This window comes from Chaetodon auriga, chromosome 3 (assembly GCF_051107435.1).
Source record: "Chaetodon auriga isolate fChaAug3 chromosome 3, fChaAug3.hap1, whole genome shotgun sequence".
Lineage (NCBI taxonomy): Eukaryota > Metazoa > Chordata > Actinopteri > Chaetodontiformes > Chaetodontidae > Chaetodon > Chaetodon auriga.
The window spans coordinates 2,631,224-2,646,209 of NC_135076.1; the positions used below are offsets into that span (position 1 = coordinate 2,631,224).

At 40.1% G+C, this 14,986-nt stretch overlaps 1 protein-coding gene across 8 annotated transcripts in view; it reads right to left on the minus strand.

Annotated features, from left to right (window-relative positions):
* Positions 1-14,986, minus strand: part of ptprfa (protein tyrosine phosphatase receptor type Fa) — a 328,374-nt gene that overhangs the window by 87,387 nt on the left and 226,001 nt on the right. For all 8 annotated transcript variants that reach the window (XM_076722953.1, XM_076722954.1, XM_076722952.1 and 5 more), the window contains one exon: positions 10,080-10,273. In XM_076722953.1, the coding sequence (XP_076579068.1) occupies positions 10,080-10,273 (194 nt within the window). The remainder of the gene's footprint in view (positions 1-10,079; positions 10,274-14,986) is intronic.

A 14,986-nucleotide genomic window follows, 5' to 3' on the forward strand; every position in this document is an offset into this window, starting at 1 on the left:
GTACAATGACCTTTGCTGTTTTGGTAACATGTTGTTGTGCACTTTTGTAAATTTCTGGAGGTGGAGGTGTTGGAGGTAGGTATGTATATGCCTAATAGGATCAAATCTCATTTGGAAATTCAGCCATCTTGCAATGTATACATAGAGGAAACATGTTGGTGAAGCAGACTGCAGTAACCCAGTTTTTACCTTCACAATGTTGTTATACATCAGGTAAATGATACAAATTGGTTCTGACATTGTCTGACCTCATTTGGGTGCATATTTAGCCACCAATCAATATGTTCAAATTTCCAATCTACACCTTGATGGCTCACCAAGGCACATATGAAAAACTCTGATGCTACATGCCCAAAAAGTCAGAAAATGAAGACAATGGCACCTCCCTTGGTGTTCTGCCAAGTGCTGGGTATATTTTTCTGGGCAACAACAAAGAGAGATGAGCCACAGAGTGGTTGCCATATCTTATCAGATCAAATGATGCTCATGCTTCACAGCCATCAATGCTGAGAGGGATAAGAGGATCCTTGAAGCATTCCTCAGCTATCCAAAAATGTGCCTTACTGGGATCTTAAAACCTGTGAGCTTGCCAGCAGAAAAGCAATAGAGATGTAGAGAGTCGAGTCTATAGCAAACAGTGAAGGCATCAGAAAGCCAAGACTGGGAACAAGCAGGCAATTAAAGCTTTGCTCCCTGCCTGAAAGCTCTGATAATTTGGCAAAACTGACTTTATTTTGTCAAGGTCTTTTTTGTAACAAAAAAGCAGTAATCTGTGCTGACTGTTGCCAAGCCAAAGTGAAACAACTGAGGGATTTTCAGGCAGCTTCATTGGAGACACACAGCTCAGTACTCACAGCCCAGCTCAGTGATTTTCAAAAAATACTGCTTTTTGGTCTTTGCTTTAGTGACATCACACTCACACTTAAGCTGTGGAACTGGTGATGGACTACAGAACCTCATCAGCAGAGCTGAGGCAGCTGTCCATTACCTTGACAATGGACTGTAAACATTACTGGACACAAGCAGCCAGGCTTCAACTGGTTCTGCTGGCACAGAGATCTGAGTCTCCTTCTGAAATGACTCATCAGCACACCACAGACTGAATCCATTCATGACAGAGAATGTGTGCTGTCAAAACAAAAAGCACATCACACAATCTAATCTACAAGTCCTTGCTGCTTTACCATTAAGGGGCCAGTACACTCCTTCAGAACTGCATGTTGGCTGAACTCCTTCCAAATACATCCTTTCTGACATTGGATTGACCATTTATTTCTAAAACCAACAATCATACTGACTTTACATCATAATTTGCCAGCTGTGCAGAGGTGAGACAGAGACAATTCTTTTATTTAATATTTTCCCCAAAATATTTCTGTCAGTTTTAATGTGAACAATCAAGCACAACACTATGAATGTTATCCAGAAGGGACTGTCCGATCATATGTGCCTTATTCTTATATTTAAACAATTTCTCTGCCTAGCAATGACGGCTGGCTTTTCACTCCACCAACACTTTACCTATGGCTACTTGCAATGACTTTAAACATCTCATATCACCATTTAACAAACACGTGTACACACTTCTTCAACACTGAAAGTCATCATCAGATCTAATAAAGTCCTGCCTCCAGATTAGAACTCTGTAGAATGGCAATACCTGGAGGACAAAGATTTACTGTACAAGGGAAAATGGAGATCACATCACCAAATTAATCTTGATACTTAAATGTTGACAATTTCACATTAATCTGTGAATGCAAAACTAAGTCGGGTGATTGTACTCTATTGTTATCCATCTATCTTTTATATTTTGCGGCAGCAGGTTCAAATAGTTCTGCTACCCAATGGGCTGATTTGCTGTATAAAAGATTCTCATTGCTAAAGAGTAGCTTCTTAAAAAGATTTGAAGAAGGCTTTGAAGAAGGTGAGTTATTTTAAAATTTTAAATTATACTTGGTATACTGGGTATATTAAATTACAGTTCCACTAGGTGTCACTATGACCATATAAGAATATTAGTTATAGGAAGCACTGATGATGCTGATGTATGCTGGCGTTGTGGGACATTTCTGGAGTGGTTCAATTCTCTATGAAATTGAGGGTTTTTTGAGAGAAAAGGGTCACAGCCTTGTTGAACTGAGCAATCCTGGGTGTTAACCTGACCTCACTTTTTTAGTTGATTCTAATGGTCATCTAAACACGTTGAACAAAAGCCTGTAAGGAAGATGGGCTTGTCTCATAAATGTATGCACAAATGCAATCATTTGTTGTGAAGCTTTAACTTTTTGAGGAAGACCCCAAGTCTTCAGGAAAATATCCCCAGTTTCACAGTGTGACTATAACTGACATCACTGATCAACAATTTAACCATCACTTTCAAGATTTTGCTGCATTCAAGGAACTTGAACCTGAAATCCGTTTCTGTTGATATAGACAGAGTATAGGAGCACATCCAGTTGAAGGTCATTGAAATGCAATGTCCTGGTACTCTCTGCAGTCTTCACCAGCAGCTCCACGGCTCAGAGTTCTACAGTCCAGATTTCTCCAGATGAAGCACCATGTGAAAAGGATACTCATTTTATTTGCCTCTATATTAATATTTGAGCCAACATTCTCACTTACGACACTACACAAGAGCAGGCTGAGGACTGGGAAAGATGTTCTGAGTTTACCCACCACATTCATGTGGCTAACAGTGGTACAGCAAACAATTTATTGAGCGTTATGGTTCATTCTTAAACATGCACGAGCAGGTTAACAAAAAAAATTCTTCTCATGTGTCTTTCAATAACATATCATGGCATTCACAGTGGATGGAGTTGCTCAGTTTTCACATTGATAGTGTCTCATGTATAACCACTTGCCTTGTGACCAAAATTCCACACTTCGGGATAAAACCATCCCTATGAGAACTTAGCAAATCCATTCACAGAGGTTGCCAGATCGTTAATGTTAAGAGAATTACTTAAAAACATTTTTCAGTACATCATTTCAGCACTCAAATGATCATCATTCAGAAGTTTTTTCTGATGCCAAAACAATGTGCAGTTGTTTATAATACTGGAAAAAAACAGGACTTTAAGTCAAGACAAGTGAAGCCAATTTTATTTCTATAGACCAGAATCAAAAAAACAATTTCCCAATGCTTTACATTCTGCTCAGCAGACACCTTCTGTCCTTCCTGCCACGACTTTTCAACTCTGGAAGTTTTCACAGCAGCAACTACTTTATCTTTGGTCATGAAAATCAGGATGAACAGTAGAAATACTGTACTCATGTTACAGTGTACTCCAGCAGGAATGTGCACTTGCATATATGTGACTGACCAATGCAGTGCCTCGCAGGATGATGTCGCACTGAAGCAAAAGTTCAAGGCCAGGTTCAACGTACTGAATCTGCTGCTTGTTAAGGGGTTTTAATTCAGACAAAGTTTTCAGGTGCTTTCTATCAAGTTATTTTGAAATCTAAGCAAACTCTGTATGAATTCACAGTAAGATCTTTTAAGTGCACAGAGAACGTACTGTATTTCATCAACATGACCACTGAGTTTTACTTTAGCTGTTTCCTGTTTTATGTTGAAAGTTTACTTTCCTTATATGTTATGTTTTGTTTTACTGCCTATCTTTGTGTTTTCCTGCTTGTTTTCTGTGTCACCTGTGTTTCATTAGTTAATTAGCCTCTTGTCTTTAGTCCACATGCTTTCCCTCTTTCAGTTGTCAGGTCGTCTGCATCTGTTCCCAAGTTCTGTGCTTGTTGCATGTGTCCCTCGTCAGTTTTCCTGCATGTGGTTCTTGGTTTAGTTTTGCTATTTCTCCTTTGTTCTTGGATTTTCCTCAGCTTGCTCCCTCAGTTTTTGTTGCCTGCCTGTGTTGTTTACTGGTATCAGCTTTATGTTATTTAAGCTAGTTTTTTGTTTTTTCAATATACTTGCTTACTGTTCTGTATTTGGGTCCAATCCCTTGTTTCCTGTACCCTGGATACACAAGTGTGGCAGTACAACCTGACCTGAAATGGATCCAGCGGACATCAGTTTCCCAACAGATGATCTGAGGAGCAGGCGAGATCTGCCATGGATAATTTCTCTTTTTTTTTATTAGCAGTGCAGTGGACATCGAGGATAAGCTGAAGGTCAGAATATCTTTTGAAATCACAATCAACTTTAACCCTGCCTTAGAATTGCTGGCCGTTCTGGATTCCTCAATCCCATGTTTCTGGTGAGCTGCTGCAATACCCTGCTCCTGCTGACCAGCAGCTGTTTCTAGTTCCCATGCTGCAGCAGCCTCCAGTTCCAGCGTTGCAGCGGTCTTTGCTGCTGTGCTACAGCTATTTCCTGTTTGTGCTGAACTGCAGCAGCACCTGCTCAAAAGGAGTTGCAGCAGCTGGAAGGCTGGAAGCTGTCTCCAGTTCTTGTACTGCAGCGGTTTTATGTTCTTGAGCTTCAGCAGTCATTTGTATTGCAGCCCTCTGTGTCCCTTGCCTCACAGGCTCCCCTACCAGCTTCCCATCCATTGGACTCCAGTCCTGTTGCCCTGTCCTTGGTCTCTGGTTTAGCAGCCCTGTCGCCATGTCAATGGCCTCCTGCTCAAATCTCCAGCTGCTGGTCTCTGGTCCCACACCTCAGCCACCAGGCTCTGATCTCCACTCACTGCTTTTATTGCTTGTGTCCCTTTTCCTGCCTGTCATCCTTGAGCCTCACTGGTTTGTTCTCATTTTAATCTTGATATTTCTTCTTTGGTTTTTCCTCAGCCTGATCCTGAGAAGTTTTTGTTACCTGTCTCTTTTGGTTACTGGTGTCAGCTTTTTTATTCAAGCTCAGTTTTTGTGTATTTAAGCTGCCTGCCTGATGTATTGCATTTGGGTCCAACCCCCTATTTTTCCGTACCCTGCATACACAAATGTGACATAACCATGAATATGGATATGGATAGGATTATTTGAATCCGGAGGTTCTCGAACTTATTAGTCAAAAGGCCGCATCTGACTTTTCTTCAAAGTCAGAGGTCCGTAATGATTGCTGATAACAAAATAATATTTAATCAGTTAATTAATACCACATCGCTTGTGACTGGGACAACACAAAACAAGGCAGAAAAGGCTCAGCAGTGAATCCATATTTATTTCAGCCTCATACATATTCTTACAACTACATTTACAGCAGTTGTAGAAATTGCATTCTAGGGAAAAGGAAACACATTCTGTTTCTGTGATTTAGGAGATGATGGCAAATTCTCTGGTGTAACAAAAACATCTGAACTCAGCAGCAACAACACACAACACTCACTCTCTCTAGCAGTTACTGTCACTATGACAACGATGCCAATGATAGGGAAATAAGCCACATTAAGACCACATTCGTCTGGGGCAGGATCTCCAGCTACACTGTGTGTGCAATATCACTGACAAATTATTGATGAATAGATTTTGTTTTTCAAAATAGAAAACATTACACTTCATAATGTATTGCAGCCTATTCATAACACAAGGTGACAGGGGTCCTCAACTAAATTTGTCCAAGGGCCAGAATTTTCCAGTTTAGGCTGGACTTTAACAAGCTGATTGACCACTACTCTCAGGACAGACTGGACCTTTTCCTCTGGTGAAGATAGATGCTCGCATTTTCTGAATTTATTAATATTCTGTGGGTGAGGATGGAATGTAGGGGGCTGGATGTGATGTGAGCCACCAGTTGAAAATATTGGCTGCGTCTGGATTGACTTGCTGTTAGGTCTGGATAAGGACCAAGCTCTGGACTTTTCAAAGGTCTTTTCTAACACAAAACAATCCACTGGTGTGGACAGAGTTAAGAAAAAGTAAAAGAAAGGAAAAGGACAAGAGAGCTGGTGCAAAGTGCAACTTGTCCAGATGTAGACACATCAGTAAGTGGATAGGCCAGTGTGAGTTTTGCCTTTGCCGTGTGTGTGTGTGTGTGTGTGTGTGTGTGTGTGTGTGTGTGTGTGTGTGTGTGTGTGTGTGTGTGGTTTACAAGACTTTGTCTAAGGGGTCCAAAGGCCCCACAGTCGCTGTGCTGACTCGTCACCATCACTGATGCCAGGGGCAGAGACTAGACTTATCATAAAGTCTAGTCTGAAGACAGTTCCTTAAAGAAAAAGGAGGCATGTGAAATGGCTGAGGGAGTCTCTCTCTCTCTCTCTCTCTCTCTCTCTCTCTCTCTCTCTCTCTCTCTCTCTCTCTCTCTGTGTGTGTGTGTGTGTGTGTTGAGAAAGAGAAGCTGTAGATGAGTTGTGAGATGTAGGCCCTTTATCAGGCCTCCTGCCTTGCACAGATAAGACAGGAATGCTGCTTATAAAGAAAATACAGTGATATGCTCCTCCTAGAGAACAAAACAAGCTGAGAGGAAATGAGCTGACCACCACCTATGTGCCTATAAACATCCATCCTTCGACTTCTGCTTCAGCAGGCTCACAAGAGCTCACTCCTACTCCTGCTAATACGATGAATCAAACCAACCTAACAGTCATCACTTGCAAGACAAATCAGCTGAGTGAACTAGGCACTCCCTTGTGTAAAACTTGTGTGCCAGGGGTGGAAGTCATGAATTTTCTCTTATTACTGAAGTCATTTTTTGTGTACTTAAAAACGCTTTACACAAGTATTGTACTTTACTCATTTCAAGTCACATCAGTGAAAACAAAAGTCAAATGAAAAAGTCCTGCCAAACTGTGTGAGAATGGAGCAGACGAGGGTCACGTAATCAACACCTGCAGCAGAGAAGATGCTGCTGCTGGTGTATCTGCTTTTACAAGAATGCTGAATGTACATGTTCACTGGCTGAGTGTCAGAGTGGGGTCACACCTGGGCCAGGCCTAGCAGTAAGTGAACAGTACAACAGAGCACAAGACCACAGCAAAATTAAGGATCATGTCTTCAGCATTGTTAAAAAAATAAATCACTGATTTAGTGCACCACTCAGTTAGCACACTAAGTGACCCAAATCAAAGGGTTAGGGTTACATCCATGATGTTGCCTGACCAACAGGTGCACACTGGTTCTGGCTCAGTACTAAATGCTAGCATACTCAGTCACTGAGGAAAATTAACCTTCAGTGACATGTGTGTTTCTGCTGTTGATGCAGAGCATCATTGAGCTCTGAACTGACACTGAAAACTTTGAGGAACACAGTTAGAGCATGGAGCAGGTTGAGGAGAGATTGAGGTATAAAATGAAGAGATGAGGAACGAATGTCGGCAGGAGCAAAATGGAATACATGTGAGTGAATGAGAGGGGAGACAACAGAACGATGACAATGCAAGGCGTAGAGGTGACAAAGGTGGATCACTTCAAATACTTGGAGTCATCTGTTCAAAAAATGGGGAGTGAGGAAAACAGCAGGATGGAGTGGGTGGAGAGGAGTGTCAGGAGTGATTTACAATTGAAGGGTACCAGCAAGAGTAAAGGGAAAGAATTTACAAATTGGTAGTGAGACCAGCTATGTTGTATGGTTTGGAGGTGGTGGCACTGACAAAATGATGATGGTTAGGACATGTACAGAGAAGGATCTGCCAGGCAAGAGGAAAGAGGCAAGGCCAAAGAGGAGGATTACGGATGTGGTGGTGGTGAGGACATGACAGAGGACAGGAAGAGATGGAAAGAGATTATCTGCTGTGGCGAACCCTAAATGAATCAGGCGAAAGAAAGAGAAGAAACAAGTGCTTTATCTTTGCAGTTGTAAACAAAATGTGGTAATTGACCCAGACTGTCTTCTTAGTGCTCTCAGCACAGTAATCTTGAGTTTCTGCAAGTAACATTTGAAGCTCTGTGATTGGATGTTTCTTCTTGAAATGCACCTTGAGTTATAGTTCATTTCTACCTCAATGCCTCTGTACCTTGATTTTTTTTTTTTTTTTAATTTAGCCCTTTCAATACAATTTTCACATTATTCAGACTCAGAATTGTTTTTATGTCCCTGCGACACTGACACGTTCCTCTATCAGTTCATATGCAGTACGGATGTTTGTTCAGAATGCTGAAAACCGAGACAGACATGCAGTTGGGTTGAAAACTCAGCCCCAGAGCCTGGAGCCCAGAGTCTGAAAGGATGAATACATCACTGCTTAAAATGGTCCTATCTTATGGTCACTGGCTCTTTTTTTTTATCTTTTTTTTTTTTTTACCATTCACTGCCATTCCTTAATATTAAATGTCCATCTCAAACACAAACACATGCACAAACTTGCTTTTACATTCCTAAATAGGATTATCTAGGTTTTTCTATTATTCACACTTATGTGGCTGTTTTCCACTGATGTAGGCTGGATTAAAAATAACCCCAACAAACATGAAATGCAATTATTTTGATGAAACAGTAAGGCCTTGTATGTGCCTTCTCATCATAAAAATGTCATCGCATTTGGATCAAATCGCAAATGCATCCTAATAAGGTACAGCAGACCACACAGTTTATTTTAATCTGTTTCATCCATTTACTAGTTCAGAAAAAGATACATAATCATTTGCAAATATTAGGTTGTAGGCACATGCTGTGCAGATCCCAAGGAAAGAGATTTTCAGAAAAATCCTCATCTGATCATTATATTGTGCATCAAACCCTTGTTCTAATGGGCATATAGTGCAGTCAGTTTCTAAGTTTAATGTTATTAATATTTAATGCCCTAATTCCCTCTTATGTTGTGTTTTTTTTAAAAATCTTGTTCCTTTATTCATTTCTTCTTTCAAGCTTATGTTTTCTGATCTATCTGCTTCAATCTATTTTTTTTTTTGCAACAACATATAAATAAAAGAAAATAAGTATAATAATAAAAAAAACCTAGTTGATGAAATCTCTTTCTTGAATTTATTTCGATGTAAGAATATCCCTAATAATGGTGTTCATGTGTAAATGGTTGAATATTGAATGAACTAATCCTACTTAAAATCTTTTGTGTTCTTGAGACCTGATACTTTCAGATAATTTTATATGTTTCTGTATGTATGTCTGAATATTGCATTATCTTGCATTAGCCCTTCTCTGACATGTAACATTGAAATTCAGATGTGTGTGTTACAGATTTGACCTAGTAAGACTGACATCTTGATTTTTGTGTAAATGTGACTTTGGCGCTTTGCATCTTGCATGTGTTTTAATGCTGATGTTTTAAGGCAGTGGGACGACTTAAACGTAAAACAGCCACAGGGAATGGTGATAATACTAGTTACAACTAATGCACGACTTGTCACTCTTGTAGGTAGGAGGGACAAAACAAATTATAGCTACTCTGAGAAAGAAAAGGTGAAGGAGAACAGATCAAAAAACAGCAAAGATTGCCAAAACTAGCTTTTTACTGGAATAATGAAAAATGCTATTGGAGCTATGTCCATTGCAATAATTTGTTTTTTTCCCTTATGAGCAAAAAGAAGAAAATATGGATCTGTGCATAGTTAATGTGTTTCCATGTGGCCCATAAATATTTTACAGTTTGCTCAAATGTAAAACTTTTGTAAAGATCAAGCAAAGATGAAGAAAGTCTACTTTCTGAGTGTGTGCGTCCAAAGGATGCACACAAGGCTGTGAGCACAGCTGCTCATGCAGAGGATGAGGCTGTACTTTTTCCAGATCTAAGAAGTGCCTATAAATCATCCTGTCAGGCATAACAACAACACCCTCCATGAATCCAAAGGTAGGTTAGCCTGTATAGAGCCTGAGAGGCAAAATCCAGGGAAAATGGACAACAAACACAAAAGCTCTAAAGTTACAGCTTGTGTGCAGAGTAATAATTGAAGACCAAGATGAGTGAATTAACATTTTAATCAACTAAGAATTTTGTTAATGGCAGTTGGAGAGTGAGAAGATAATGTTTTGAGAAAATCTAGTGGCAGTGCGAAAACATGATTTTCAAAAGTGAGGAACACGTGAGTGTTTTTTATCATTACTTTGTAGCTTTTATATGTTTTGTTCCATTTCAGACTGATGTGTTTTGTTTTTTTTGTTTTTTGTTTTTTTTTAATCAACCATATGAAAAGTTACCATTTTGAGGAAGAACATTTCCCAGGGATTCCTGGGATTTAAGTCAAACTCTCTTAATGTGTCATGAGACTCAACTGAAAGAATGTGACAGTACCTGAGCTTCAGGGAAGGAAACGTCCATGATGACTGGCTGGCCATGAGGCTCTCCTTTCTCAAGCCGAGAGTAGACCAGCTGGTAGCCTCTGATCTGGCCATGCTGCTTCACAGACAGGGGAGGCTTCCAGGTCACCCTGAGGGCAGTGGAGTTCATTGCATTTGCCTCCACTTTCCTGGGAGGAGCTCCAGGCACTGCAACACAACACAGCACACAACCTTACCTTAGTTTTTAGAGAAAATCGAATGTTTCTTCTTTGGACCTCCCTTTACGTTTTGGTTACAATTAACATTCACTCACACTGTGGGCACTGCAAAGTGTTCCAAAGATGTCCTGATGAAGTGTTGATCTAGGTCCAGATTATCTGTCAATGTTTAGACCAGTCTGACAGTTGAATAACTTAACATTATAAAAAATAAATCATGCATAAAAGCTTTCCCAGTCTCCTACAACATTTTGTACAGTATCCTAAAGTATTTTCTCTAATAACCACAGAGAAAGAAGTTTCAGTTGCAGGATGGTTTAGACAGGATTTGAAGAGCCTCTCTTCATCTCCAGCTTGAACAAAACAGAGGTGCAAAATATCACAATGTCTGTTCTTCTCAAACTGTGCACTGATGCCCATTGTTTCTATGGATATCATTGACTGGAACTACTTGCTGGCATTTATTCCTTTATGTCATCTTATGGCCCACTTTGCTGGCAGCATCTTGTGTTAGGAAATGGTTCTATTAATTTTATATGGGTTACAGTAAGCAAAGGATCAGAAAAGGATCTGGCTTTCAATATGATTAACTTGATTCTGGATATGGGCTCAGAAAATTCCCAGTAGACTCTGATGGCTTGTAAATCTATTTAGGGTTTAAAAAGGACTGATGAATACATTTGTTACCATTGTCCTTTTGTGAAATAGTCAAGTCAGTTTAATCCACCTTAGCTATAACATATACGATGCAAACTGCATATTCATTTATTGAAGCTTAACCACTAACAAGTTTCAACATTAATTGAACTTAGTTGAATAGGCACTTTAAGTCTCAGCTGTCATTTTATTGTGAGGGAAATGTTTTGGCACAGCGTAGATCATCTGGATAAATGATTAATTGCACTTTTAAATTAAAAGGGTCATCAGCAGATACCTAGCCATACATAGATCAAAAAATCTATCCATATCTGGGGGAATTGAAATCAATTGATTTCAATTGAACCTTTCTTGAAAACAGACAGAAAAAAACACATCCAACCAGCAGCAAAAGTGTTGGATAGAAGCTCCAGCTGTTCTCTCGCATACAGTCTGGTGGTTTGTCTCTACCCATCTCTGTCACATCAGAGTTTGAAAATTCTCATGACTTGATGAGAAGTTCCAAGGTAATGTGAAGGTTGCTAGCTATTTTTGCAGGTTATACACATCAAAGCTTGTCACAAAGAGCCCCAGGAGAATACTGGGAGGAGGTTTTATATGACTTTGCAGAACATTGAAATGAGCTTATGAAGATTAATCTAGACTGCTTGGTCAGCTTCAGAGGGAGATGTAAATGCATACAAATTTGACTTGATTTGAATGACGTCATGTAAATATGAATCAAATTCAAGACAGAAAATTAGAGGAAAGGTAGTGTTAAAGGTTGAAATGCCCCACCTTAAGAGATTAAGACATGGAGAGAAAGTGTTAAAGCAGCTCAAGTATCATGTGGCACAGCGGGCAAAGAAAAGCTCTAGAACTTGGTGTCAGCACTATGCACTATGCAAGTAGAATCATTTAATATCACTCAGTAATAGCAAGCTTCCAGAATGAAGCTTGAAGCCTTGGAGAAAAATATCAATAAACTTCTGCGTTAACAGCAAAATACAAAGCCATATCCTGTGCAGTGTGGAAGAAGATGTAGCAGACATCAGAATTCTAGATGTTCAGTGCTGCTGTAGTCACTTTGGTAGTGGTTCCATTACAGAGATAGCCCATTTACACATCATTTGTATTGGGAAATATATCTTATGGTAAACAAACTGGTGAGGGGCAGTTGTGTGTTAGGAAACTAAAACACTTGGTTAAGGTTAGAGAGACATTGCGGTTAATAAAAATGCGACTGTTAATTGAAGTTCTGTGACAGTCTCCTCCATCCAATTCCGATAAGGAATTACTATCCTCCTCACTAATAATGGACATTTTATATCGTGAATTGACAATAAATGTTACCGTGCTGAGGTGAGCATGAGCAGCAGGTTTGGGACAGAATGGCTTAAACAACTGGGAAAGTACCCCAGCTGGGCCAGGCCAGCATGTTAACACATGCTGACTGTGATGCACACTGCAGTAGTTTGTGCACTGGAAGAACTGAACTGAAAGAAGAGGGAAAAGAACAGGCTAAACCATATTCTTACATGTTTCAGCCTGGACAGAGATCTTTACAAAAAACATTCTAAATGTAAGTGTGATTGCACATTTTCCCCCCACATTTTCAAATTTTTGCTGGCTCAACGTGGACTCTGAAATAAGACTAAGAAAGTGACAGATAAGCATGTTTGTGCATTTGTTCTAGAAAGCAGAGTGATCTGTTTGGATAAGGGACTGCATATGTGAGTGCTACTGATGGCCAGCAAAACGTTTGTGATGCATTCTGGCTTAAAGTTATGCATAATTATGGCCACTTTGAATGACAACTTGCTGCTAGGTTTTAGCAACCAGGCTTCATTTGGCCTGCCTCAGCTCCACCCATGCTCCATCACATTGCCCATTTTTGGATTAGCCAGGAGTTTGGTGCAGTCAGGCACTGCCAAAATGGCGACAGCCAGAGCCACTGAGCTTCACGATGGCTCTTCAGAAACCTATCATCCATGCTTCATACAATCAATGTACACACATCTGTTTGTTATGAATTCCTACTGTAATGTGGTGATATGTCATGCTTAATGTAGAGTTAGTGAATCCAATTTTAGGGCCATCCTGCTGACAGCATGAGGCTGGCTCATGTGTCTGTGGGTGATCTGGATTCTCTGCAGCAGCTGTCAAATGCTCATGCAGACACTAATTGTCTCCTTTGTATCTCTCTCACTGTGTCCAGTGTGTGTGCGTCTGCCTGCATTCTCTACCTTCTGCCTACTTTAGATTAAAGAAATCCACAACCTGAATGACCTCAACATGCTGCTGTGATACACTGCCATTTACTTACCCTTACTATCTTTGAGCACCACCCACTCTAAAGCTTGCAGGAGATATTATGTATATACAGTATGACACTTTGGCAACTTTGGTATTTCAAAGTTTTCCTTTTTAGTTTTAACAGCCTTTTAATAGCCTGACTGACTGTTGTTTTCTCTGTATTCTAGCTTGAATATAAAACTATATTGTGGGCACAACATATTATCATATGCAAACAAGATCCATATCTTGTGAACAAAGATAAAACCAAAGGAATCATCTTTCAAAACACTGGGTGCCCTGTACTTTTCCACTGCAGGAACTTAATAACTCATAACTTGGGGATTCCCATAACTTTAAAAACAAACAAACAAACAAACAAACAAACAAACAAACAAACAAAACCTTGTGAGGCTTTTTTACAACTTTCTGCTTGTGCTTTCACTGTGGTTTGCACCATTACGAAGGCAAAAGCTCGACCAAAGTTTGTTGGGTGAGTGAAAGTAAGCACAGAGACTGAGACTTTCACAGAACACTACTGTGAGCCCATATCAGCTGAAGATTTTGTAACTAGCTAAAGAAGGAACAAGAGAATGTCAAAAAGCACATAAGATATTGAGCTTGGTAAAATGATGCTGGTGACAGTTACTACTGATGGATAGCTTGAGTGGAAGGCTGCTGTAGTATAGACACATAGTACAGCAGGAATGTGATTGATATTGCCTTGATGTATTTTCATTCATGACTGTGCTGAATCTAGGTGCCTGCTGGGACTCACTGAAGCCTGTTGATGCCTGAAAATGGGTGTGTGTTCCGATTGCAGCTCCCTCAGAATGCTTACAATGGCCTCCCCAAATTCTAATGAGTACCATATTAGCCATATTATGTCTAACAAGCATTCTCCACCGTTGTCTTTTAAAGGATTAAAGTCTTTCATTGTCTTGATAAGTGGACAAAGTAGTAAAATGGTGGTTACTGTTGTTGTGCTGTTGTTATGTGATGACACATCTGCTTGACCAATCAAAACTGGCAGCACTGCTAACAAACCCCAAAAGTACTCGGAAGCGTGATTCACCTCCTGAGCATGAGCCCAAATTTAATTTCAGCACCACATTCCAAAGTGGACAGCAGCAAAAAGAAAAGCAGGACCTGTGACAATAGCTACAGGCATTGTTTTATTTTATGTTATTTTTTTTAAGTCCTGCAGTAGCAAAGGGCGAATAGTGATGCCTGTCAGTTTGCTTTAATAGGCCAAATCTGTTTGCCTCATATGGATCGTTATCCTCATCATTTTGACTGAAGTCCTGTGTTGAGAACCCAACACATAGTAATAGGCATGGCTCAGGGCAGCAGGGAATGATTGAACACTAATTTGACACGTCTCAAAAGAGGTGTTTACAAATCACATCCCGTTGAGATGTCATGAAAAGTGTGAAAGTGGAGGCAAGGAGAGAAAATTACTGCTACTTGCCTATACTATCAAGACCAACAACAGCACTGACAAAAACGTTGAAGCTGACTGATTACAAAGGGCTGGCTTCATATAAGTGTTTTAATTAACTGTTAGTACACGAATAGTGAGCCAACAGCCTTAAGAGCAGAGCTGTAAACCTCTGTAGTGTCAGGGAGCAAAATGAGAACGTGGCAACAGGCTGACACTGTACGTGGGCAGAGCACAGTGAAAGACGCAGCACTCTGTGTGGAAAATGGACAGATGCTGCAAAAATTGAGTCAGAGGTGGGAGCTCAAATTCAAATGGTGTGCAGGGAGA